General features: G+C 43.9%; 1 protein-coding gene across 2 annotated transcripts in view; it reads left to right on the top strand.

Moving 5' to 3' along the window:
• Positions 1 to 26,520, top strand: part of MORN1 (MORN repeat containing 1) — a 518,336-nt gene that overhangs the window by 451,485 nt on the left and 40,331 nt on the right. For both annotated transcript variants that reach the window (XM_073602994.1, XM_073602993.1), the window contains one exon: positions 16,571 to 16,647. In XM_073602994.1, coding sequence (XP_073459095.1) covers positions 16,571 to 16,647 — 77 coding nt within the window. The remainder of the gene's footprint in view (positions 1 to 16,570; positions 16,648 to 26,520) is intronic.

Below are 26,520 nucleotides of genomic sequence, written 5' to 3'. Positions count from 1 at the left end.
AAGCAATGTCCCTCTGTCCCTCATTCCTCCTCATTTGTCCCTCATTTTGGTCTGATCTGTATAGTTGTATATAAAATGCACTTTTTATCTATGAAAAAGTGTTTTTCAGCACTAAATCTTTCATCTGATTTCTAAATTGCTGCATTTCTAAATTCCAAAAGCCAATATAAAGGAATAGTAGTGGTAAAAAATGCACTTGTGGGTTTAACCAAGCTTGATTTTTTGTACAATTCTCCTTTAAGGGGGCGTGACAAGGGGTGTGTCCTATGCCTGCATACTTTTGCTGATAGGTGTCCCTCATTCCCATCTCAAAAAACTGGGAGGTATGGCTGTAGATCTGTGGGAAAGATCTAAAATGAGGGGAAGCTATTCAGTTTCTATCATCCAATCATGTGCAAGCAAAAATGCTGTTTTTATTTTTCTTGCATGCCCCCCTCAGATCTACAATGACTGCACTTCCAAGTGCACTTGTAGTACAAAGTGGATTTGCCTTTAGTAAATAAACCCCCTTTGGCTATAATAGCAGCATTTAAATTAAAAAAATAAAAAATAAGAAGCCATATGGGGCATGGGCATCAGCACTTAGCCTCTTTTTGCAAAATTTCCTCCACCCTCTTTCAGCCCTTCTTAGCTGCATGTCATTGGTAAGGAACCATGACGATGGTAGATCATGTCTGTATAATGTTTATCAGCACAGCTGCTTGTAGACGTCACCAGGGGAGCATGTGACAAGGTGAAAATACAAGAGCACATTTGGGAGGCAGTTGTCGCCCCACAACAGGAAGCAGACATCTCAAGTCTCCTGCGAATTGCGGGAGTCTCCCGCATTTCGGCTGCGGCTCCCAGACTCCCACAAGTGTCCTGCAATATTCCGGCTGTCAGCTCAGACAAGAAGTCTTGCAGGAACGCATGGGAATGGCCAGGGCTGGACGAAGTGTTACCATGCAGGAGAGGGGCGCAAGCTTGGATAAGTCCCAGACAGTGTCAAAAACACACAGCGCCCTGGCTCAGGCTTTTCTACAGCGTTCACATGATAGAGCATATTCCCAGAACTTCCGCCCATTCAGTGACCGCCTCAGGTGGAGGGAGTGTGAGGAGAGAACTGTACACTTTGATTGGCCGAGGGTTCCATCCATCAACTACACTGGCCCCGCCCCCTGCAGCTTGGCTTTCCATGTGGAGAATAAGGATGAGCTCTGGCGTGTTCGCATGCTGCACGTGCTGAGCCCGCCAGGAAGTCGGCACGGCGCTGCGCTAATCACAGACAGTGAGACATTTCCTGATCTCTGCAGCCACATATCGGGAAATGTCTCACTGCTTGTGATTAGCGCAGCGCCATCTTCCTGGCGGGCTCGGCACGTGCAGCTTGCGAACACGCCGGAGCTCATCCTTAGTGGAGAAGAACAGCTGGCAGAAGTAAAGCAACCCTTCCCCAAATGATGGGAGAGGGCATCTAGAGTCCTGAACTCTATCATTGTGTTATCCCAGGTATACTTGTTCTATCAGCACAGAGTGACATACTACCAGATGGTGAGCCACCACAGTTGCTGTACGTTGTTACTTTCCCACTGCAAAGTAAATGTGTTTTGTGCAGACACCAGCAAGAGCACTATTGGAAAGATATTAGAAAACAATCATGGTGTCTAAACGTTTTCCAGCAAATTTTAATACATTTATCTCTTATGCCGTGTACATAAAAGCGGACTTTTCGAAGTCCGGCGGACAATTCGACTGTGTGTGGGCTTCATCGGACCTGCAGCTGACTTTTTCGGTCGAAAATCTGACGGACTTTAGATTTTGCACATGTTTTAAATCTTTCCAAAGGACTCGAGTCCGGTCGAAAAATCCGCTCGTCTGTATGCTAGTTCGACAGTCAAAAACCGACGCTAAAGCAGCTATTGGCTACTGGCTATGAACTTCCTTATTTTAGTCTGGTCGTACGTCATCACGTACGAATCTGTTGGACTCTGGTGTGATCGTGTGTAGGCAAGTCCGTTCTTTGTGAAAGTCCGTCGGAAGTCCGCCGAAAGTCCGTCGGATAGACCGTCGGACCAGTCCGGACGAAAAGTCCGCCCGTGTGTACGCTGCATTACTGTATTTAGCAAGCTGTGTACGTAATTTTTTTAATACATTTAGGAAGAAGGACTTTTAGGTGAATTTTCAGAGTGTTGATGTGTGTTGTGTAAAATAGCAGCATGTCTGCGTTTATATTGCAGCACAACACACGCCACCTCATCATATACATTTGAATAACTTGTCTTTCATTCATTTTGACTACATCTTAAAATAACTAAACAATATGATGCATTTTAACAATGCGTTGCACTGTCCTAGCACAAACCAGGGGGCATGCATAAAATGAGTGTGCTTGTGTGAATGGGACAAAAATCTTTATAGTGAATGTAAGCAAAACCTCTCCAACTGTAGCTATACCGTAGAATCCAGCAGGGAGTCCCAGCACTGTTTTGTACCTGTCTGTGCCGATCCTGCAGTGCCACTCCATATCTCACAGGAGGATTCAGAGTGGACAGCACAGGACCCCCAGGATGGTGGAGACCCCTTGTAAAAGTACTGATCCCTCATTCCCTGCTGTGCCCATGCTAGCAACCCCAACCCCTGATGTGCACAGACACACACATAGCATGGTGCTAGATAGGTGTGTGTGTGAGCTGCAGCAGGTGAAAACTTCTATTGGAGGAGACAAGGGGCTGTAAAAACAGTGAGTCCACCGAGGTGGGAGCGCCATGTGCCACCTCCCTGAAATTAGTTTTTGCAGGTTGGGATGTCTGAGGAAGTGTATATTTAAAGGAGTATGGCTAAAGCTTTTTTAGCCCTACGTCTCTTATGGATCAGAGGAGTGCAGTTTGTTCTGCTAATGCCCGCTGTCTGCTGACGTCATTCATCCAGTTCCGGCTCTGGATCGATCCCAACCGTACAGGCGGGATCCACCCAGATGCTTGGACTGGTAGCCACCCCTGTCCCCTCCACAGCCCAGCACACCAGTGACCACCGACAGTCAATGTCTCTCCGCTCACTGAAGACCGAGAACCAAGCAATCAGTGGTCTTTGATCGCTCAGTTCTTTATTCTTAGGAGCAGCTGGGGACATCTACCTATGTGAGTATGATTTTTTTTTCAACCTCTTTCCATCCGCACTATAGCTGAAAGACGTCTACAGCGTGGGCCTGAATTGCCGGGAGGATGCACATGGACGTACGTCCTCGCTCTGTGATCAGCAAGTCAGTGACACTCGGCTGATCACAGATTGAAGTAAGGGGCCGGTCCCGGCCCCATAGCACATGATCAGCTGTCAGCCAATGACAGCTGATCACGTGATGTAAACAGAGCCGGTAATCGGCTTTTTTTTACCATCTGGAGTAAACGGGACATCAGTCCTGCACACTCCAGACCCACTGCTGCTAAGCAGTGCCCACCTGTGCAGCCTACCAGGGCCCACCAGTGCCACCTATCAGTACCACCAATCAGTGCACATCAATGCCACCTATCAGTGCTGCCTATCAGTGCCCATCATTACCATCTATCAGTGCCCATCAGTGCCACCTATTAGTTCCACCTATCAGTGCAGCCTCATCAGTGCCCAGCAGTGCCGCCTCATCAGTGCCCACCAGTGCTACCTATCAGTGCCTATCAGTGCCCATCTGTGCAGCCTATTAGTACCCATCATTGCAGCCTCATCATTGCTCATCAATCAAATTACTCAAATTAGCGCACATCAATCAAATTACCTATTTGCACAATTTTTTAACAACCTATGAAAAATTTTTTTTTTCAAAATTTTCAGTCTTTTTTTGTTTTTTTTTAGCAAAAAATAAAAAACCCCAGTAGTGATTAAATACCACCAAAAGAAAGCTCTATTTGTGTGAAAAAAATGTGAAATAAAAAAAATGTGAAATAAAAATGTCATATGGGTACAGTGTGGCATGACCGCGCAATTGTCATTCAAAGAGTGACAGCTCTGAAAGCTGAAAATATGTTTGGGCAGGAAGGGGGTATATGTGCCCAATAAGCTAGTGGTTAAAGAACCGATGCTTTGAAGTGGTAGTAAACCGCTACAGTTAAAAAAGAAAAACACCTGTAAGGCAATTGCATAATATGCTAGTATGCATCGCATACTAGCACAGTATAAAATACTTTCCTTAGAACTAAGCCCTCCAGCAGTGCACTAACAGGGCTTCCATCTTCCCCTGGTCTTTCTTCCAGTTTTGCAAGCTCTGGCTGTATGAGTGGACAGATCGCATGTTCGCGGGAATCCTCGGCTCTGGCACAACGCTCTGAAGTTCCGGCACAGTATGCTGGACCTTCAGAGTGCATTCACCAGTGCATGCAGGGTGAATATTTCATAAACGGTGCATGTTTAGGAGATGTTAATTTTACCTACAGGTTTTCTTTATTATAAGCCTACCTGTAGGTAAAAATCACAAAGCGGACTTTACTACCACTTTAAAGTCCAACTGAACCTTTCAGTTTAAATCCGCTAAATATTTCCCCTGGGGGGGGGGGTGTATCAGAACAAAAGGTGTTCAATGCCTTTACAGTTTGAAGACACAGGTCGAGTAGAAAAGCCTCTCCCCTGCCAGCATGGTACAGAGAAGGACCATGGTTCTCTTGTGAGTCCAATGGGAGAAGATCCAGTGCAGGTCATCATGTTCATGTCGGTGAGACTTTTTTTTAGACAATTTTTTAGATAATGTGATTGAGGTTGGATTTACATTGTGGGGCTTTTTTACTAATGCCCCGTACACACGGTCGGACATTGATCGGACATTCCGACAACAAAATCCATGGATTTTTTTCCGACGGATGTTGGCTCAAACTTGTCTTGCATACACACGGTCACACAAAGTTGTCGGAAAATCCGATTGTCCTGAACGTGGTGACGTAAAACACGTACGTCGGGACTATAAACGGGGCAGTAGCCAATAGCTTTCGTCTCTTCATTTATTCTGAGCATGCGTGGCACTTTGTGCGTCGGATTTGTGTACACACGATCGGAATTTCCGACAACGAGGTCCTATCACACATTTTCCATCGGAAAATCCTATCGTGTGTACAGGGTATAACAGTGGGAGATATTTACAGGGTCAGGGGGGCCAGACAGCATAAGCAAAGTTTGTTCTCTTTTGTCTGGAGATGGCATTCAACTCTGGAAGAAAAAAGTTCTATTTCGAGACATTATAAATATAAGTGCTGATGCTGAAACTGACATCTGTCTAGGAGATGGGCTCCAAATTAATGAGACTCCCAGAGAATCGGTGGATCGTGCGTACCAGGGATCGGCAGCAAGAAAGCACATTGTTTAATCATGTTTGGTGTCAGTGTATTGAAACACTGTACTGTAATATTGCACCATATGTTCCAGCCTGTGAATTGAGGAATGTGAAAAACTAAACAATTTCACACACTTTAATGTTGTAAGTGGAATTCTGCACCTCTCTGCATTTTTTTCCTCTTCTTTTAAGTCCTGTCAGGTAGAGGTGGGATAAGCTTTCCCTACTAACAATCTGTCTGAAATGCCAATGAACCGATTGACTGCACGTGGCAGAATGGGGTGTTTGAAGCTGCCGTCGGCTATTAAAAGGCATAGAGCAGCAAAACAAAGAAAACAGTGACTAAAACAAAGAAACAAGCTGTTCTTTTCAAGACCGAAGATATACTGGGCTTATTTATATATATTTCCAGACTAATAAGTTGGCTGATTTTCTTTTCTAAATAACTCTACCAAACCTGCTACTATTGCAAATAGTAATTAATACTGTATAGAAATCGCACAAATTAATCCAGTTTTGTAATCCCTAATACATTATCAAATGTATTTTTATCATGCAAGTGGTGTAAGTACCTGAATTTGTCTTGGAGTCATACTCTTGCAGCAGTGCTCAGACTGGAGAACAGGAAAGCAGCCACTAGTTTGTGCTGCAGTACAGTGGACATGCTGCTAGGAGGCGAGAGCAGGGTGACAGTGAGATGAGCTCATCAGTCTGTTGATTCTCTTTTCACTGTCCAGCTACAGGCTGGGGTTGAAAAGGAGAACTGTAATGCCCCGTACACACGATCGGACTTTCCGACAACAAAACCGTGGATTTTTGTTTGAAGGTTGTTGGCTCCAACTTGTCTTGCATACACACGGTCACACAGCTAACTGGCATCAGTGTACAAGCGAATTGCATGTTCTCCCTGTGTCTGCGTGGGTTTCCTCCGGGTACGCCGGTTTCCTCCTAAACTCCAAAGACATGCTGGTAGGTTAATTGGATCCTGTCTAAATTGTCCCTAGTATGTATGAATGTGAGTTAGGGACCTTAGATTGTAAGCTCCTTGAGGGTAGGGACTGATGTGAATGTACAATGTATATGTAAATCGCTGCATAAATTGACGGCGCTATATAAGTTACTGAAATAAATAATACATAATAATAAATAAATGTTGGCCAACAATTACAAACGTGGGAACGTGGTGACATACAAGACGTACGACGAGCCGATAAAAAGGAAGTTCAATAGTCATGTAATACCTTCATTACGAACGCTAGTTTTACAAGACCGAGCGCTTCCGGCTCATACTTGATTCCGAGCATGCGTGAACTTTTGTGCAACGGACTTGTGTACACACGATCGGAAAGTCCGACAACAAAGTTTTGTTGGCGGAAAATTTGAGAACCTGCTAGCCAGCATTTGCTGGCGGAAAGTCCGACAACAAATGTTCGATGGAGCATACACACAGTCGAACTTTCAGCCGACAAGCTCACATCCAACATTTCCCAGCGGAAAATAAGACCGTGTGTACGCGGCATATGAGTTACTTAAAAGGTAACTCCACTTTTGTGGGAATTTTTTTTTAGCAGATTAAAAAAAATGCATATACAATTGCAACACAATTACCTTTTCTTTTCAATCTGCAGCTCTGTAATTTTCTGTAAAATGTAATGTAACAGAATGTGTACAGAACACACCCCCAAAAATGTTTTTTCCTGCTTGTGTGATTGGCTTACTGATTTTCCCAGAAGTCTGCACTAAGATACCAGTCAAATTTTGAGCATCCTCTGCAACACAAATCTCATTTTTTGGTGAGATACACCCAAAGGGAAATCATGTCTAAAGGGATGCAGAACCTGCCACTTTCCTCATTAGAGCCCTTCAGGTGCAGCAGCTGATTGATAATTATAAAATCACTCCTATTAGATTCACTTTGCACGTAGACACAGACAAACAGCTGTTTCTTCAGGTAGGAATCTGCAACAAAGTTTGCTAAAATCCTTGTAATGCACATAGATTACCCATAGGGGAATGTTTTTTTCTCAACAAAAGTGGAGTTACTCTTTAACCGCTTCCCGACCAGCCGCCGCAGTTTTACTGCGGCAGAATGGCACAGGTGGGTGAAGTGACGTTACCGCACAGCGGCTGCGATGATCGGATTCGTTTTAGAACCGATCAGTCTCCAGGCCCAGGCAATTGATTTCTGGCCTGGACCTGCTGATCGCTCCTGACAAATGAAATCCTCCCCTGCCTGTGTAAGTGTAAACAAAGGCAGGGGAAGCGATGTCATCTCCTCTCGTGGAACACTTTTCCATTCCAGAGAGAGGAGAGAGGACATCCAAACGTGAGTTGCACCAACACTACACTGACACAGTACACATAGCCACACATTTCTCCCCCCAATCGCCCCCACAGTTAACCCCTTCACTCCCTGTCACTGTGTCACCCAGTGCAGTTTTCATATTTTTCTTTGATCACTGTACTGGTGTCATTTGTGACACTAATCAGCGTTAGGGTAATTAGTAGTAGCCCCAGATAGGTCTAGGGACCCCCCTAAACCCCCCTAATAAAGGTTTAACCCCTTGATCACCCCCTGTCACCAGTGATCACTGTATTAGTGTTACGGGTGACGCTGGTTAGCTAGTTATTTTTTTATAGCGTCAGGGCACCCGCCATATATTACCCAATAAAGGTTTAACCTCCTGATCACCCAGCGGGTGATCAAAGTTAGGTTTTAGTGTCAGTCAGGGTCTGCGTCGCCCCCAGGCAGCGTCAGATTAGTGCCAGTAGTGCTAACACCCACGCACGCACCATACACCCCCCTTAGTAGTATAGTGTTTGAGTGGATCAAAATCTTTGATCTGATCAGAACTATATTAGCGTCCCCAATAGTTTAGGGTTCCCAAAAACGCAGCATTATCGGGATCAGCCCAAATACCTGCTAGCACCTGCATTTAGCCCCTCCGCCCAGCCCAGCCCACCCAAGTGCAGTATCAATTGATCACTGTCACTTACAAAACACATAACTGCAGCGTTCGCAGAGTCAGGCCTGATCCCTGCGAACAATAACAGTTTTTTTGGTAGCATCTGAAGCAGTCGCTGATAGGTGCTCTTTTTTTCCTGTAAGTTTCAGTAGTTAGAGTAAAATTTAGAGGGCAAAATGTCCAATCGAAGGTACACTAGTGAAGAGGCCTACACGTTTCTGAGCATGACAGATGAGAGTGAAGAGGAACTCACTCATCTGTCAGATTCAGGCTCAGAATACGAACCCTGTAGACAGCAGCGGCACCCTGACAGATAGCTCTGACAATGGAGTTGTGGTCCCTGCTAAGGTCAGCCGTACCCGACCCCGTTCTGCTGCTGTTGAGGTGCAAGAACCACAGGGCTCTTGTATGGAGCAGAGAGCCAGTACTAGTACCGCTCATCCTTCTGGTGAACTGGCAAGCACCAGCGGCCTAGTACACCCTGGTCATATATCCAGCACTGCAGTAACGTATGGTGACGTAGCGAGTCCCATAAGTGCAGTTGAAGCTGGTGAGGTGGCTAGCATAACTAGTGTCCCGCAGCCACCAAGAAGACAAAGACAAGCCCATCGAGCCCATAGTGCCCTTCCTGCTGCATATGCCAATACGAATTGGGAGCCCAGCACTTCTGCAGCACCCTTACTTCCCCCATTTATTGGCCAACCCGGAATTCAGGTGGAAACAGTTGATTTTACGTCACTTGATTTTTAGTCGCTGTTTTTCATGGAAGATCTCTATAGCTCTATTGTGGACCAAAGCAATTTGTATGCTGGTCAATTGATAGCCGCTAATCCCCAGTTGACCCTTGCCAGAGATTGGAGACCTATTACGTTCTCCAAATTTAAGACCTTCCTGGGCCTATCTCTCTTCATGGGCATAACTAAAAAAAGTGAGTTGCGGTCATATTGGTCCACTGACCCACTTCATCCTATGCCCTTGTTCTCTGCCTCCATGACTAGGACACGATACAAGCAGGTATTGTGGTTCATGCATTTCACTGACAGTGAACTCTGTTGTCCTCGGGGTGACCCTGAATACGATCGGCTCTACAAAATTTGGCCCCTTGTAAACCACTTCAACCAGCAGTTTGCAGCCTTGTTTACTCCCGATCAAGTTGTCTGTGTTGATGAGTCCCTGATTAAGTTTTCTGGCCGCTTGTCATTCAAACAGTATCTTCCTAGCAAGAGTGCCAGATATGGGGTCAAGATGTATAAACTCTGTGACAGGGCAACAGGCTATACATATAGTTTTATGGTTTATGAGGGAAAAGATAGTTACGTAGAGCCGGAGAACTGCCCAGACTACATAGGTAGTGCTGATAAGATTTGTGGGACTTGGTGTCACCCTTATTCGGAAAGGGGTACCACTTGTGGACAATTATTACACGAGCGTGCCACTTTTTTAGTCACTTGTTTGATCATGGTATTGGCGCATGTGGCACTATGCGATCTAATCGCCAGGGCTTACCCCAGCGGCTTGTAGATTCCCATCTTAGGCTGGGGGAGAGAGCCTGCTTCAAGTGTAATAATTTGCTTGCTGTTAAGTGGAGGGATAATAAGAATGTTTTTGTTCTGTCCTCCCTTCACGCAGACACGACAGTCCAAATTCAAACGGTGACTGGTGTTGTGGAGAAACCCCTCTGTGTCCACAAATATAACCTTAATATGGGAGGGGTGGACCTCAATGACCAGTTGTTGGCGCCATACCTACTTGCCCGTTAGGCCAGACGCTGGTATAAAAAATGTCTGTATATTTATTCCAATTGGCTCTGCTGAATGCTTATGTGTTATAGAAAGCTTCAGCACGAACTGGATCCTTCCTTAAATTCCAGGAAGAGATCATCACAGCCCTTCTGTTTCCAGACGGTGCTGTGGCCCAACTTCCCAATCCAAATGCAGTGAGCCGGCTGCATGAGAGGCATTTTCTGTATGGTTCGCCCTGGTACCCCTACCCAAAGAAATCCCCAAACAAGATGTCGTGTCTGTAGAAAGCGCGGATTTAGGTATGACACTCGCTTTTATTGTCCCTCCTGTATTTCCGTTTCTATCGCAAAAAGATAAAAATCGCTGAGGCAATCAAATACCATCAAAAGAATGCTCTATTTGTGGGAAAAAAAAAGGACACAAATTTAGTTTGGGTACAGCATTGCATGACCGCACAATTACCAGTTAAAGCAGCACAGTGCCAAATTGTAAAAAGTGCTCTGGGGCTGAAGTGGTTAACTGAAGCAAAGGAGAAAAAATCAAATATGCTCCCCGCCAGGCAGAGCTGTGTGGTGGGCCAGAGCTGTGTAATGCCGCATACACACGATCAACTTTCTCGTCAGGAAAAAGATATGACAGCTTTTCCGACGGGATTCCACTCAAGTTTGCCTTGCATACACACGGTCACGCAAAAGTTTGCTGAAATTACGACCGTCAAGAACGCGGTGACATACAACACTACGACGAGCCGAGAAAATTATGTTCAATGCTTCCGAGCATGCCTCGAATTGTTTCCGAGCATGCGTAGGGATTTTGCACGTCGGAATTTCCACAGACGATCGCATTATCGGATAGGAACTTTTCCCGACCGAAAAATTGGGAGTATGCTCTCAATCTTTTGCTGGCTGGAATTCCGCCAGCAAAAGGCTGATGGAGCATACACACGGTTGCATTATCCCGACAAAAAAATCTCATCAGTCTTTTGTGGGCCTAAATTCCGACCGTATGTACGTGGCATAAGTCCAAGAACTGGATGGGCAGAAATACAAATCTTTTGGCAGGTAAAATAGCTAATTATATGTATTTCGTTTTATACATGTAGCTGTTTGCCTGGAGTTCAGATTTAAAAGATCAAACCAACCAGAAGTGATATTTAAATTTTTGTGAAATAGTGGAGGGTCAAAGCCCAACTCCAGCCAATTGTTAAAGCTTTGACTAAAATGTATGCTTAATTCCCATGTCTACACACCTGATTTGGTCATTAAGAGGATTCCCACACTGTATGTTGATTTTTTTTTAGTTTAGTAGGAGGTGCTGGAACACAAAGATGGGTGAGCACAACGAAAACTCCCAGATGCACAGGAACAAAGTTTCAGGTAGAGAGACCTCACAGTTGAAGTATCTGTGACACAGTGGAAGTTAGGGCTGTCTTCTCTCTCTGGGTTCCACCTTTCAAGTTAAATCTCGTACTAGCAAGATGTAGACATCAGAATTTTCAGCTACACTAAAATTCCAAAGCCATTACAACTGTAAATAGTGGTGTCACATCACCCCCTCAGGATTTCTCTGCAGAACAAAAATAGCTATGGCCTTTTGAAAGTAACTTTTGGGGGAAATACATTTTTGGGCATTTCTAACTGCCAGGTAGTTTTTTTAATTTTTGGTCACTTTGGGTGGCCACTCCAATTTGATATGTTATGCCCGATTAGGTCTATAATTAGGTCTCAACAATGGTAAACATAGAATATTTCTCTGCTTTGCTGGATATGCTTAATCACACTTCCTGAATAAGGACAGCGCTCATTTGACCCCGTCAGCCATGGCTTTACAAGTACAGCTTAAAGAAAAAGGTTGTGAGTAGAGTTTTGGATTGTGAAGAGAGAGGTCTGTAAAAACAACCAGAAGTCACTGTCTAGCACAGGCTTTCTCAACCAGATTTCCATGGAACCCTAGGGTTCCTCCAGAGGTTTTTAGAGGTTCCATGAGCAATGAGCAATTTCTGGCTCTCAGATAAGTTCCCGCTGATACCATTGATCTTTTTAGTTATCTGTAAGGGGGTAATTCTTCCCAGTGACCTCAAGTGTAAGGAGCATTCTTCCCACTGACCATCACGCTAATGTATCAGTTGTAGATTTAGTCATTTTTAGCAGAGGTTCCCCGAGACACGAAAATTATTTCAAGGGTTCCTCTGTGTTAAAAAGGTTGAGAAAGGCTGGTCTAGCGTAAAAAAAGTGTGTTTAGAATCATCAGCCTTTGGGAAAAACCTAGAAAAATCTGATCTTATGGGACCTGTAGAGAGAAAACATAAGGGGTTGATTTACTAAAAGCAAAGAGACTGTGCACTTTGCAAGTACAGTTGAACTCATGATCCCCAGAGCTTAGTTACCGTGATGAAACTTCACTTTGTAAAGAATACCCAATGAGAAAAAAAAACATTTTTGCTTGAACATGACTGGATGATTGAAATCAGCAGAGCTTCAACACATTCACTAAGCTCTGGGTAAAATTAGTGCAACTGCATTGCAAAGTGCACAGTATTTCTGCCTTTAGTAAATGAACCCCAAATGGCCATATCACCATTGGAAATTGAATACACACCCAGTGTTCCAGGTCAACACCGATTCAGATGTCATGTAAAACTCTTCATATAGAGAAAGTGTCTTCATCGCAAAGGTTGAAGAGTGGAGAATTTATAACATACAAAACAATGATTTGCACATTCAGGGAGGAGATGACAATGTAGAGTCTGTGGGGAGGATTAGTGCATCAGTCTCTTGCAGAAAAGAAGCAGAGTGCCCCAGGGCCTTAAAAGGTTAGTACTGATTTGGTTTGGTTTGCTATAAAGTACACAAGGGAATTAGAAGTTAATTACTGTCAAATTTTTGTCTATAATTAGATCTTGCCAGTTATTCATGCTTTTTTTTCGCTTTTTCTGATTGACATTTAATGGTCTTCAGTAAATATCATTGAGCGCTTAATTACGCAAGAAAGAAGAGAAAGATGTATCCAAAATGATCACGTAACACCCTGGTGCCCAATCTGTGGCCTGGGAGGCAGGAAGGCTGGGGGGCATGCGGCCCTTTGGCACCTACTCTATGGTCCTCAGGACCCCTGCAGATAGTAATCAGCATTTTGGTGCTTTCTTAAGCCGGTAAAGGTAATATTTTCTTTAGTCTTAAATCTTTTTATGGTTTTCTGTACGTTTTTCTTTTTATGTCTTTTTTCCTCTGATCTTTTATATGAGATCTTGCTTTGAGAAATATCTATTGTGGCACAAGTAATTTTTTTATTTTTAACAGTAATGGCACAAGTAATTTTTAAGGGGGGTGTTGGGAGCACAGGCATGGATTGGTTTGCAGAGAGACTGTAAAGCGGTGATCTCTAGTAGTCACACCTAACATGTCCCTAGTATTTGATTATCTCTGAAGCATGTTCCCAGTCACCAACATCTTCTATAGCATGTTTGCGGTCTCTGAACATCTCCTTGTAACATGTCCGTTGTCTCTGACCATCTTTAACATTCAAGTAGTTTTTGACCATCCCTTACAGCTTGTCTGAAGTCTCTGACTGCTTTCCGTAGCTTTACGATGCAGTGAGGACCTTTCACTGCTTCCACATAAGCTGTGCATTTAGCATGATGAAGTAAACCAGGTAGAGCAGATTTTTTGCGTGCTTATTAAAGGCATGATAATGGCAAGAGATATTCCCAATTTCGACCTTCACTCATGATTATTAGACCTTTTTCCTTTAGTTTAAGGGAACCTGCAGCAAGGAAGCCCGAGGGCTGCCATTGCATATTTCTGTTTTGAAAACAATAGTCCCCTGGCTCTGACTTTCCTTATGGCATCCAAGGTGGGTGCTGCCATCTTTTATACCTCTTGGAGAGCCAGGAAAGAATGATAGATACCATTAACTGCCTTCTTTCCTAAGATCTTGTGTTTGCACTTGTACTCTGTCACATATGACCATCCTGCTTTCGCAACTCATGAACCAGTGGTGCCTTCAAACACAATTGGATGAAAAGGCTAGCACTCCACAAAATATCATTTTTACTTGGAAATTGTGTTAACCTCCCTGGCAGTTTTCCCGGGTGTGGCTCGGGGTTAAATTTCAGTACCATTAGCGGTAACCCCAAGCCACACTCGGGATTGCATTGCAGGATCCTTTTGCGGTATACTTACCTTGTCCCTAGGATCCTGTGATGTCCCCCCGCTGTGTCTGTGGGCTCTGTCCTCCACCTTAAGCCTCTGTGTGCTGGGCTCCGTTCCCTGCGAGCGCCGCGACGCACGGGGGCGGAGCCGGCAGCAAATTAAAAAATGTAAAAATCATAATACATACAGTACACTGTAATCTTACAGATTACATTACTGTATGAAATCATTTCACATCCCTTTTGTCCCCAGTGCTTTGTCCAATGCCCGCATTGCCTGCACTTCTATATTATATATACTGTTCTTTCTGCCTGGAAACTGGAGATTGTCCATAGCAACCAAAAAGTGTACCTTTACGTCAAAAGTGGTTTTAGACCAGCTAGAAAACAGCGATAGTAAATTAGAACACTTGCAGAATTGAGCGATAGTGAATTGTGGGGAAATGTATTTTATTATTATTATTTTTTTTAACCACTTCAATACCAGGCACTTAGACACCTTCCCGCCCAGACCAATTTTCAGCTTTCAGCGCTGTCACAATTTGAATAACAATTGCGCGGTCATGCTACATTGTACCCAAACAAATTTTTTATCATTTTGTTCCCACAAATAGAGCTTTCTTTTGGTAGTATTTGATCACCTTTGCGGTTTTTATTTTTTGCGCAACAAATAAAAAAAGACCGAAAATTTTGAAAAAAAACAAGTTTTTCTTTGTTTCTGTTAAAACTCTTTGTAAATAAGTACGTTTTCTTCTTCAATGACGGGCACTGATATGGCTGCACTGACGGGCACTGATACGGCGGCACTGATGGGCACCGATGAGGTGGCACCGATGAGGTGGCACTGATGAGGTGGCACTGACGGGCACTGATGATGGGCACTGATAGGTGGCACTGATGGGCACTGATAGGTGGCACTGGTATGCGGCACTGATGGGCACTCATAGGTGGCACGGATGGGCACTTATAGGCGGCACTGATGGGCACTCATAGGTGGCATTGATGGGCACTCGTAGGTGGCATTGATGGTTACTTATGGGTGGCACTGATAGTTGGCACAGATGGGCACGGATGGGCACTGATAGATGGGCACTGATGGGCACGGATGGGCACTGACAGGTGGCATGAATGGACACTGATGGGTGGCACTGATGGCATTACTTGTTTGCAGTGATGCCCCTAAGGGTGGCATTGCTGGGCATCACTGCAACATAATTGTGCCAATCAGTGCCCATTTGTGGGCACTGATTGGCACAGATTTGGCACACTGGGCACATGTGGATGGCCATGGGGTACATACCTGGCCATCCACATGTTGCCCCTTCCCTGGTGGTCCTAGTGGCGATCCCTGGTGGTCCAGTGTGGTGATCTGAGGGGGGGCTGCGCTGATAAACAATCAACGCAGACCCCCCCTGCCAGGAGAGCCACCGATCGGCTCTCCTCTACTTGCTTCTGTCAGACGCGAGTGAGGAAGAGCCGATCAACGGCTCTTCCTATTGACAGCGTGATCAGCCGTGATTGGACACGGCTGATCACGTGGTAAAGAGCCTCCGCCGGAGGCTTTTTACCAAGATCAGTGTAGCGGTGTGTCAGACTGACACACCGCTCCACCGACCGCCGCGATGCGTGCCCCCGGGGGCGCGCTGCGGCATGTTATCCTGCTGGACGTCATATGACGTCCAGTCAGGATAACAGAACCACTTCCCGGACGTCAATCCGCTATAGGGCGGGCGGGAAGTGGTTAAATTATTTATTTATTATATTATAATTTATGATTTCATGTTTCAAACTTTATCATACCCGGGATATCTACTAGACTCTTGTTTGGACAGATTTAAGTGTGTTATTGCTAAGAATTACGGGCCTACAATATAAAACGCCAAATTTCTATGCAAAATATTTGTACCGCTTTGAGACACAAAAATCTGACATAATCATACCGCCAGGAAGGCTACGATATTTAAAATTGTGGGTGCACGGGTTCACTTTAAAAACTGATGGAGGGCTGCTTTTTTCTTATTTGATTCTCTCCTATTGAAAAAAAAATGAAACCTGTCAGGATAGAAATAAGGGAGGTCTACTATCCTTAGGCAACTTACTGGATCACTGACCCTGTACAGTATGCAGGCCAGGATACATAACTCCAGTGGCTCTATGCTTGTGCCAGGTCTGTGACTCACTAAGAATTGAGAAAAAATTGCCCTGGAGCTTGTGCCTTGTAAAACAAGCAAGCCGTGGCCTTTCCCATGTTTCTGTCCTGACCGTATATCCCTTTAATTAGTTATTTTTAGCTGTTTTCAGCTCCTTATTTTAAAGCAACATCCTGCTTTTTATTACACTGGAAGCCTTCTTATGTGTTTATCTGTAGCTTGTTATCCTATGTTTAAATTTGTCCCATTTGACAGCTCTTGTCTCTGTATTTCAGAATGGATGCCATCAATAAAGAACGCAGGATTAAGAAAGAGACCAACATTCTGGACAACAACAGCAATACCAGAACAGGTAACAAATTCATAATTATACGTTCGTATTGGGGTATGTGCCTAATGGACCGTACACACGATCCGAATATCGTATGAAAACGGTTGTCCGATGAAGGATCGTACATTATTCGGATTGTGTGTACACTACTTTCGACAGCCGATCATGACCGTTCATCCGATATTATTAGATCGGACATACCTGGAAATTTTCATCGTACGATTCCAGATCGTAGGATTTTCGTTTAGTCAGTATAGTTGTCGTCCGAAAATACAATACAAATACACTACAACACGTGACATCACTTCCGATTTTTTTGTCTGTCGTACGAGAATTTTCAGAGCTGTCAACCTGTCCTGTTGCTCCCCATCTTCATTAAGGCATCACATAAGTGCAGTCTTCTGGAGCCTGGGAGGATCCTACACTTAAAATCCTCTTTCTAATGCTGACCTTAATACTATTATAGTGATATCAGTGGTGTAATTGCTACACAATACATTTTTGCTGCCCATTTACAGGTCCCAAATTGTTGCACTAAGAAAATGATTGCCAGATTTCTATGCCAGGATGAATTGATCCATAGACAAAATCACTTTGTGAGTTTAAAAAATCCATAGTAGTTTTTTTGTTCTTAGTACATAAAGAGTTCTTAATTAAGCTCAAGTTCCTAGGTGAAAAGCCAATTATAGTTTAATCTGCTGGCATCAGACCAGCACAAGATGAATTCTGGTTGGTGAGTTTGGGTTACTGCATTTTAATAATTAAAGCCTCTTCCGGGCTCACGCAAGGGTCCTCTTGTTTTTCAGATCCTCTCACAGTAGTGGGCATTCCTCTATGATGCAGAGAGCAGCATTAACATGATGATGTCAGAATTAGGCCTAATGCACACAGGACGTTTTTACAGCTGCTGTTAGGGGCGTTTGACGTTTTTTTTTAACTGCCTCAAAAAGCCCCCCCATGATAGCCTCTGTGTCCATGCACACATAAACTGTCAGAGATGTTTGGAGGCATAAGTGTATAGGGGCAGTAGAAAAAAATGACAGCCTGTGCTTCCAGGAGCAGTAAAATCGAGCTGTAAAAACGAAAAACGCCAAAAAACGCAGCAAAACGCGTCTAACACGTTTAGCCGCGTTTGACGTTTGTAGACTTTTTTACATTATAAAGAGTGTTTTTAATGAAAAAACGCCCAAAAACGCTAACGGCAAAAAACGCTAATGTAAAATGCGGCTAAACGCGAAAAACTGGAGGTTTTAGTGCTGCTGTAGCACTGGCGTTTTTAAAACGTCCCATGTGCATGAGCCCTTACTGTCTGCATCATTTTATGTGAACGCAGGGTACCCTGGTGATGCCCCCCTCGGGGGGGTCATTAACCACTTCAGCCCCGGAAAATTTGGCTGCTGAATGACCGGGCCATTTTTTGCGATTCGGCACTGCGTCGCTTTAACTGACAGTTGGGCAGTCGTGCGACGTTGTACCCAAACAAGATTGACGTCCTTTTTTTTCCCACAAAGAGAACTTTCTTTTGGTGGTATTTGATCACCTCTGTGGTTTTTATTTTTTGCTCTATAAACAAAAAAAGAGCGACAGTTTTGAAAAAAAAGCAATATTTTTTACTTTTTGCTATATTAAATATCCCCCAAAAATATAAAAAAACAAATGTTTTCCTCAGTTTAGGCCGATATGCATTCTTCTACATATATTTGGTAAAAAAAATTGCAATAAGCGTATATTGATTAGTTTGCGCAAAAGTTATAGCGTCTACAAAATAGGGGATAGTTTTATAGCATTTTTATTATTATTTTTTTTTTAATTAGTAATGGCGGCGATCTGCAATTTTTATCATGACTGCGACATTATGGCGGACACATCGGACACTTTTGACACTATTTTGGGACCATTGTCATTTATACAGCAATCAGTGCTATAAAAATGCCCTGATTACTGTGTAAATGACACTGGCAGTTAACCACTAGGGGGCGATGAAGGTTTTAAGTGTGTCCTAGAGAGTGATTCTAACTGTGGGGGGAGGGGCTACCTAGGACATGACAATGATCACTACTCCCAATCACAGGGAGCAGTGATCTCTGTCATTACACAAGGCAGAACGGGGAAATGCCTTGTTTACATTGGCTTCGCCTCGTTCTTCCTCTCCACACCGTAATCGTGGGCCGCCAGAGAACACTGAGTTCCCCGGGACCCGCAGGCATTCTCCCACGGCGTGCGGCGGCGTGCGCATGCCCGAAAGGTGGCAAATTTAAAGAGACGTACCTGTACTCCCATTTGCCTGCCTGTGCCATTCTGCCAACGTACATCTGTGTGCGGCGGTCGAAAACGGTTAAACCCTGTGCTTACAGGATGCCTTCAGTCTTCCAGTTTAAATGATCCTGGGAACCGAAAAGGGCTGAGGTCATTTATTGGCAGGAAGTTATTAAGGCTGTGGTGAACATTGGAAGGTGTGAGGGATATTGCAAGAGCTTTTTCACCTCCAGGTGACTCTTTTATAAAAATGTAGCACTACCCCCATAGGGGCTGCTAATGAAATGGTTCCCCACTGCAGCACAGCATTTCACTCAGCATTTCCTTCTTTCATCTGGACACAGAAAGCAGTCTTGTTTTTTTGTAGTTTTATTGGGGGTGATAACTTGGATGGGGTAAGGGATTTCTGGGATGCCAAGTGTGACAACAATTCAACTTTAGGGACACTTCCTCCCTATTTACAGACTCCTCTTCTTCCTTCCACCTGCACAAACTTTGTTCCTCTTTGCACACCTCCTGCTGATTCACTGCTGAGGTAACTGACAGGCTTTTTGTCAGTTCAGCAAAAGCGTATTACAAGCAGGAATTCTCAGTCCCTTGAAAAGCAGCATATAGTGAGTGACACGGCCTATCATATGTCCCTCTGCTTGCCTGTGGCCACTGATCCCAGTTCCACTGCTTGCAGAAAATGCCAGCCTACCTGGCTGCCACAAGCCACACCTGGCTGCTTTTCTCCCCAGTCCTCCTGACTGAAACACACATGGAGATTCCCCAGGGCAAGGTTAGATGAAGACTTGGCACACTGTGGTCTTCAAAAGAGCAGTGCTACAGTTGGCAGCCTCTCCCCTTGTCTGTCCCTGCACCGTGCTGATCTACTCACTGTCTCTCCTTGCTTTCTCTGCTGCCTCTCCGGCTTGAATCCCTCCAACTGCCTCCTGTGGTGGGATCCTTCCAGATCAGCCTCCCGAGCTTCAGCTCAAGTTAACCCCCCCCCCAGTGAGGGTCCCTCAAGGGCCACACTGACAGCCTCCCTCAGCACTCCTCCATCTTCCACCTAAACTCCCCTACTGGCTCATGTCTATTTAAGGGCTTCCTTAGCTCCCTGCCAGGCTCTCAACCTGGGGATTGGCCAAAGGCCCCTAAATATTCAAGGCAATCCCTCCTAGCCATTGCCCACTATTTTCTAGAAAGTTCTCCAACATTCTAGAAACAGGGGGGCACCAGAGAGCTGCCAGGATGAGTCATCCAGCCCTGGCCTCTAATAACCCTGACCCAGATTCAATGACTCATGACTCATTCAATGATGAGGTTTATCCTAGAGCCAGGCTATGTTTTTATCTGCACTTCAGTTCTAGTAGCACACACTAGAGCAGGGATATGTAATGCTCTCCAGCTGTTGCAGAACTACAAGTTCCATGAGGCATAGCAAGACTCTGACAGCCACAAGCATGATGCCCAGAGGCAGAGACATGATGGGACTTGTAGTTTTGCAGCAGCTGGAGGTCCGCTAATTGCATATCCATGCACTAGAGGGTTCTACAAAAACAAACAAAAAAATGCCTGGAGTAAAGTGTCCATTTATACAGGTAATCATCTTGTTACAAAACTGACATAAAGGCGGAGTTCCCATTTATTTTTTGAAAAGAATGCACCGATCGAGTTAAGAGCTGCTGTTTTCTATTTCAAAATGAATAACACACGGAACAAAACTCATCACAAATAACTTTCCTTTTAGACATGATCCATGTGGAAAGTGTTGACTCTCAATATCTGTGATGTGTAAAAAAAATGCTTTCTATGTAAAAAAGATACATTTGCCCCCCTAGTACAGAATTCTTCTAACAAAAGTTCTCCTGTTTTGCAGATAGGATCAGACAGATTAGCGGTCTGAGGAATCCCAGCATTACCCCAGCACGGTTATCCCAGCTCAGACTAGGCTATGTTTCATTACAGACAGTTCATTTACAATCCAGCATTAAAGGCTTTTTTTAATGGGGGAATACCTCTGCCCACCTGTTGTGAACATAGAAGAATCATTTCTCTATGCTCATTTAATAAAACATGTGACTGTAAAGCATTTCTCCAAGATAGATAGCCTTTGTGCTTGGCCCACTTTTGCACTGGGAGGATTCTGGGTTGTCTTCACTTAGGTATATCACTTTTTAAATGTGTATTTTTAGAATATTTGCCTTTTTGTAGATTTTTTTTTTTGTTCATATTATTTTTGTTAAATCTTCTTATAAACCTAGCCTTTTCACTGCTGGAAGTGCTACTTTTTTTAGGGTTCCCATAAGTGGTGGTGTTTGGGTCTTTATTTATTTTTTTCTTTTATTTCTTTTATGTATTTATAGATTTTTTTTTTTAGTTTGGGGTGCTCAAAGCAAAGTATTTACTTGTTGCTGATTTTCTGCTGATGGCAGCGGCAGTGCCCAGGCCATTTCCAATGTTATGTATATGGGGGGGAAACAATGAAAGATGCCCAGATCTTAGTATAGGTGTGATCAAAGGTTGTGCCTGGGCACACCCTAATCAGTCTGTGTGGTGCAGATTGCCTTTGCTTCCCGGGACCAGCCCCCCCCCCCCCCCCCATGTCCCTTCTGTAGCCAGCCCCTTCCTTTTCTAAATAAACACAATGAGTGATTGGGACCGATCACTCACTGTGTTCATTCATAACTGAGGCATAGTATACTACTATGCTTCAGTTTGTGAATGAACAGGAAGGCGCTCAGCACAGACCACTTCCCATTCATTCACTGTCCAGTGCAGCTGAGGCTACAGAGAAAGGGACTGGGAAATCTCTGTTCTCAGTTCCTTTCTTTGTCTCAAAAGTGAGAGGGTTTGAGCTTTGGGGTGCACACCCTAATGCAATAGGCTGCACACACCTATGAAGTTAATATTACCTTGGTGTCCGCAGTGAAAGGGCCACACAGCAAGGTGAAATTCTTGTCTTGTGCTGCCTATAAAGTCTGCCACGAGGGTTCAACCATATTGCTCCCTGTATGGCACAAACAGTTACATCTAAATCCAGAGCAGTAAGTGTAATTTCTGTCTGCTGCTTCTTTCCTCTGCTGTCAACATGAATCACTTCTGACAAGTTTTCCTGACACCAAGAGAAAAAAGGTGACAGGGCAGGAACATCAAGCTGATTGACAGCCTCAGCTCTGCTTCTGTGTTCTGTGTGAAGGGGGTGTGTCTCTTCCCTCCAATCAGCGCTCAGAGCTCTCTTCACTGAGCTCTGTAGAGTGTAAATTCAGCTCTTCACCCCTTTTTTCTGGCGCTTTGAACAGATGCAGAGGAGGGAAGACTGCAGATAAACAGGTACAACTTATGTAGGAGGATTTGTTTTATCTCTGTGTATCACCTGAGGCCAGTCACTTCACTGGGTATAGAGTATGTGAGGGTTTACAACCACTTTAAAGTGGATGTAAACCCTCTCCTATACCCAGTGAAGTGAACAGCCTCATATGATACACAGAGATTAAACAAATCTCCCTACATAAGTTTTATTTGTATATCTAACTGTCTTCAGCTCGCTATGCTCTTTAGAAAGTGCACATTGTGTTAGAATTATTACTTCCTCATTCGGCAGTGGGTGTGCAGTCTTGTCATACACTGTGTGACAGCTGATTGGAGGAAAGGCACCCCCCCCCCTCCACATAGGCAGGAGAAGGAAGATAGTTTCAGAGCTGTGCTGTGACAAGACAAGCTCTCTGCTAATCTATTTATAGCACCGACCCTGACACAAATCTCAGGCTGCTTTTGTCTTCCATCAAGGAGAACTTGTCAGACGTTATCAGGCTGATAACAGAGAAACAATACAGCAGAAATACACGGGACAGTGCTTTGGAGAGAGATAAGTATACACTACAGATAAATGTGCCCAGGTCAAATTTCATGAATCGGGATTACAACCACTTTAAAGCGATATTAAAACCCAAACAAAAAATGTATTATATTGAAACTAACCAATCACTTTTTAGCCTTTTCTTCTCTGTGTTCACCTGGTGATCTGGCCAGTAACACAGCTCCTGTATTAGAGTGTCCCCGCTCTGGATGAAGGAGCAGAGAGCATTGTCAGTCCAGGGGGAGTGGAGTGTTAGAAGTACTAGCACATTTAGATACACTAACAAATTGAGACCAAACTCCTGCTGATACTTTATAAGCAGTTACAGCAAAGTTGTTTTCCTTTTGGATAACGGTTTGACATAAATGAATAAATCTGATCGTTGTAAGCACCCCTGTTAAATGGTTTGTCTCCTCTCTGTAACTGCTACATTGCAGAAGAACTTGTTCTGTTAACAAACAGCAGACTTACTGGCAGGATCAACACTTGAAAATAAAAGAAGGAAAGCCTAAAAAAACAAAACAAATGCAGACATCTAAGAATTCACATCACATAGAAGTTGCAAAATATTAAATGTATGCTTATAAGTTTAATACTTTTTTAAATTGAAAGAACTTGATCCATGTAAAGTATGGAGAGCAAAGGCACAGTGTTAAAGATCAGATGAAAGCATATGTTTTCTATTTTCTGTGAAACTTCAAACATATGATACACAATATGCTCTCTAAAATCACATTAGCACTGCCTGGCCTATATAACATATAACTTGAAAGGTTTGGGCCACCGTATGCAGCATGTAAAAGTCTATTTTAATATGTACAGTATCTCACAAAAGTGAGTACACCCCTCACATTTTTGTAAATATTTTATTATATCTTTTCATGTGACAACACTGAAGAAATGACACTTTACTACAATGTAAAGTAGTGAGTGTACAGCTTGTATAACAGTGTAAATTTGCTGTCCCCTCAAAATAACTCAACACACGGCCATTAACCACTTCAGTCCCGGAAGATTTGGCTGCTGACTGACCAGGCCATTTTTTGCGATTCGGCACTGCGTCGCTTTAACTGACAATTGTGCAGTCGTGCGACGTTGTACCCAAACAAAATTGACGTCCTTTTTTCCCACAAATAGAGCTTTCTTTTGGTGGTATTTGATCATCTCTGCGGTTTTTATTTTTTGCGCTATAAACAAAAAAAGAGCGACAATTTTGAAAAAAAACACAATATTTTGTACTTTTTGCTATAATAAATATCCACATTGTTTTTTTAAAAAAACCAAATGTTTTCTCAGTTTAGGCCGATATGTATTCGTCTACATATTTTTGGTATTAAAAATCACAATAAGCGTATATTGATTGGTTTGCGCAAAAGTTATAGCGTCTACAAAATAGGGGATAGATTTATAGCATTTTTATTATTATTATTTTTTTTTACTAGTAATGGCGGCGATCTGCGATTTTTATCGGGACCGCGACATTATGGCAGACACATCGGACACTTTTGACACATTTTTGGGACCATTGGCATTTATACAGCGATCAGTGCTATAAAAATGCACTGATTACTGTAAAAATGTCACTGACATGGAAGGGGTTAACACTAGGGGGAGATCAAGGGGTTAATTGTGTTCCCTGTGTGTGTTTCTAACTGTAGGGGGAGGGGACTGACCTAGAGGAAATGACAGATTGTGATTCCTAGCTATTAGGAACTCACGATCTGTCTCTCTTCACAGAACAGAACAGGGATTTGTGTGTTTAAACAGTCTCCGAAGAGAAGGGATCATGCTCTGCTTCAGTATGTCACAGTACATGTTGGCATTCATGGTTCCCTCAATGAACTGTAGCTCCCCAGTGCCAACAGCACTCATGCAGCCCCAGACCATGACAATCCCACCACCATGCTTGACACACTTGTCTTTGTACTCCTCATCTGGTTTCCCGCCACACTCTTGACACCTTCTGAACCAAATAAGTTTATCTTGGTCTCATCAGACCCCAGGACATGGTTCCAGTAATCCTTGTCCTTAGTCTGCTTGTCTTCAGCAAACTGTTTGCGGGCTTTCGTGTGCATCATGTTTAGAAGAGGCTTCCTTCTGGGACGACAGCCATGCAGACCAATTTGATGCAGTGTGCGGCATATGGTCTGAGCACTGACAGGCTGACCCCCCACCCCGCAGCATTGCTGGCAGCACTCATACGTCTATTTCCCAAAGACAACCTCTGGATATGACGCTGAGCATGTGCACTCAACTTCTTTTGTTGACCATAGCGAGGCCTGTTCTGAGACGAACCTGTCCTGTTAAACCACTGTATGGTCTTGGCCACCGTGCGGCAGCTCAGTTTCAGGGTCTTGGCAATCTTCTTATAGCCTATGCCATCTTTATGTAGAGCAACAATTCTTTTTTTCAGATCCTCAGAGAGTTCTTTGCCATGAGGTGCCATGTTGAACTTCCAGTGACCAGTATGAGAGAGGGAGAGCGATAACACCAAATTTAACACACCTGCTCCCCATTCACACCTGAGGCCTTGTAACACTAACGAGTCACATGACACTAAGGCCACTGTGCTCTTAGGAACCTTAGGAACCCTAAGTGCAGCAGAAATTTTTTGTAACCTTGGCCAGATCTGTGCCTTGCCACAATTCTGTCTCTGAGCTCTTTGGGCAGTTCCTTTGACCTCATGATTCTCATTTGCTCTGACATGCACTGTGAGCTGTAAGGTCTTATATAGACAGGTGTGTGGCGTTCCTAATCAAGTCCAATCAGTATAATGAAACACAGCTGGACTCAAATGAAGGTGTAGAACCATCTCAAGGATAATCAGAAGAAATGGACAGCACCTGAGTTAAATATATGAGTGTCACAGCTTAATAAATATTTTAATAAATCTGCAAAAATGTCAACAATTCTGTATTTTTCTGTCAATATGGGGTGCTGTGTGTACATTAATGAGGAAAAAAAATGAACATAAATGATTTTAGCAAATGGCTGCAATATAACAAAGAGTGAAAAATTTAAGGGTGTCTGAATACTTTCCGTCCACACTGTATATGCCCAGGTCAGATTTCATGTCTGGGGTTTACATCCACTTTAATTAAGGAAATTAATATATTGCTTCAGTCTGGCTCCTTTTACAGGTATAGATATGTACATGAAAAATAAACTGTTTAGAATCCAGTAAGATACTGTCTCAGCCTGCTCTGTACAGCCTTAGTTGTCCTGTATTCTCTGCACTGTGCCGATAATCAGCGAGTCACTAGAGGCCAATCTGTTGGCAGCCTCAAGATTTACTGCTGCTGAGCGGGGAGGAAGCAAAAGGGTTGACCCAGACTGTGCTGAGGGAACACAGATTAAAGTGATTGTAAAAGTCTATTAAAGTCTTGTTTTTGTTCTATAAAAATAATAAACATTATACTTACCTGCTCTGTTGCAGTGGATTTGCAAAGAGCAGCCATAATCCTCTTCTTCTTGGGTTCCTCAATTGTGCACCTGGCCCCTCCCTCCAGTTGAGTGCCCCCCACAGCAAGCAGGTTGCTATGGGGGCACCCGAGCCAAGTCTTGGCTATGTGTATCTCGGCTCCGCCCAGTCACTGTGATCTCGGCGGCGCTCGTTCAGCGCCGCCGAGTCCCTGCGAACTCCGCGGCGCCATATTTAAATCTGTAATGGACACTGGGGGCAAGGCTGAAATGACAAGGCTGCACTGACCACTGGGGCAAGGCTGCACTGGGGCAAAGCTGCACTGACAAGGCTGCACTGGGGCAAAGCTGCACTGACAAGGCTGCACTGGGGC

This window comes from Aquarana catesbeiana, linkage group LG10 (assembly GCF_042186555.1).
Source record: "Aquarana catesbeiana isolate 2022-GZ linkage group LG10, ASM4218655v1, whole genome shotgun sequence".
NCBI classification, from domain to species: Eukaryota; Metazoa; Chordata; class Amphibia; order Anura; family Ranidae; genus Aquarana; species Aquarana catesbeiana.
The sequence above is the reverse complement of the archived record's forward strand: the minus strand, read 5'-3'. Positions and strand labels throughout refer to the sequence as shown.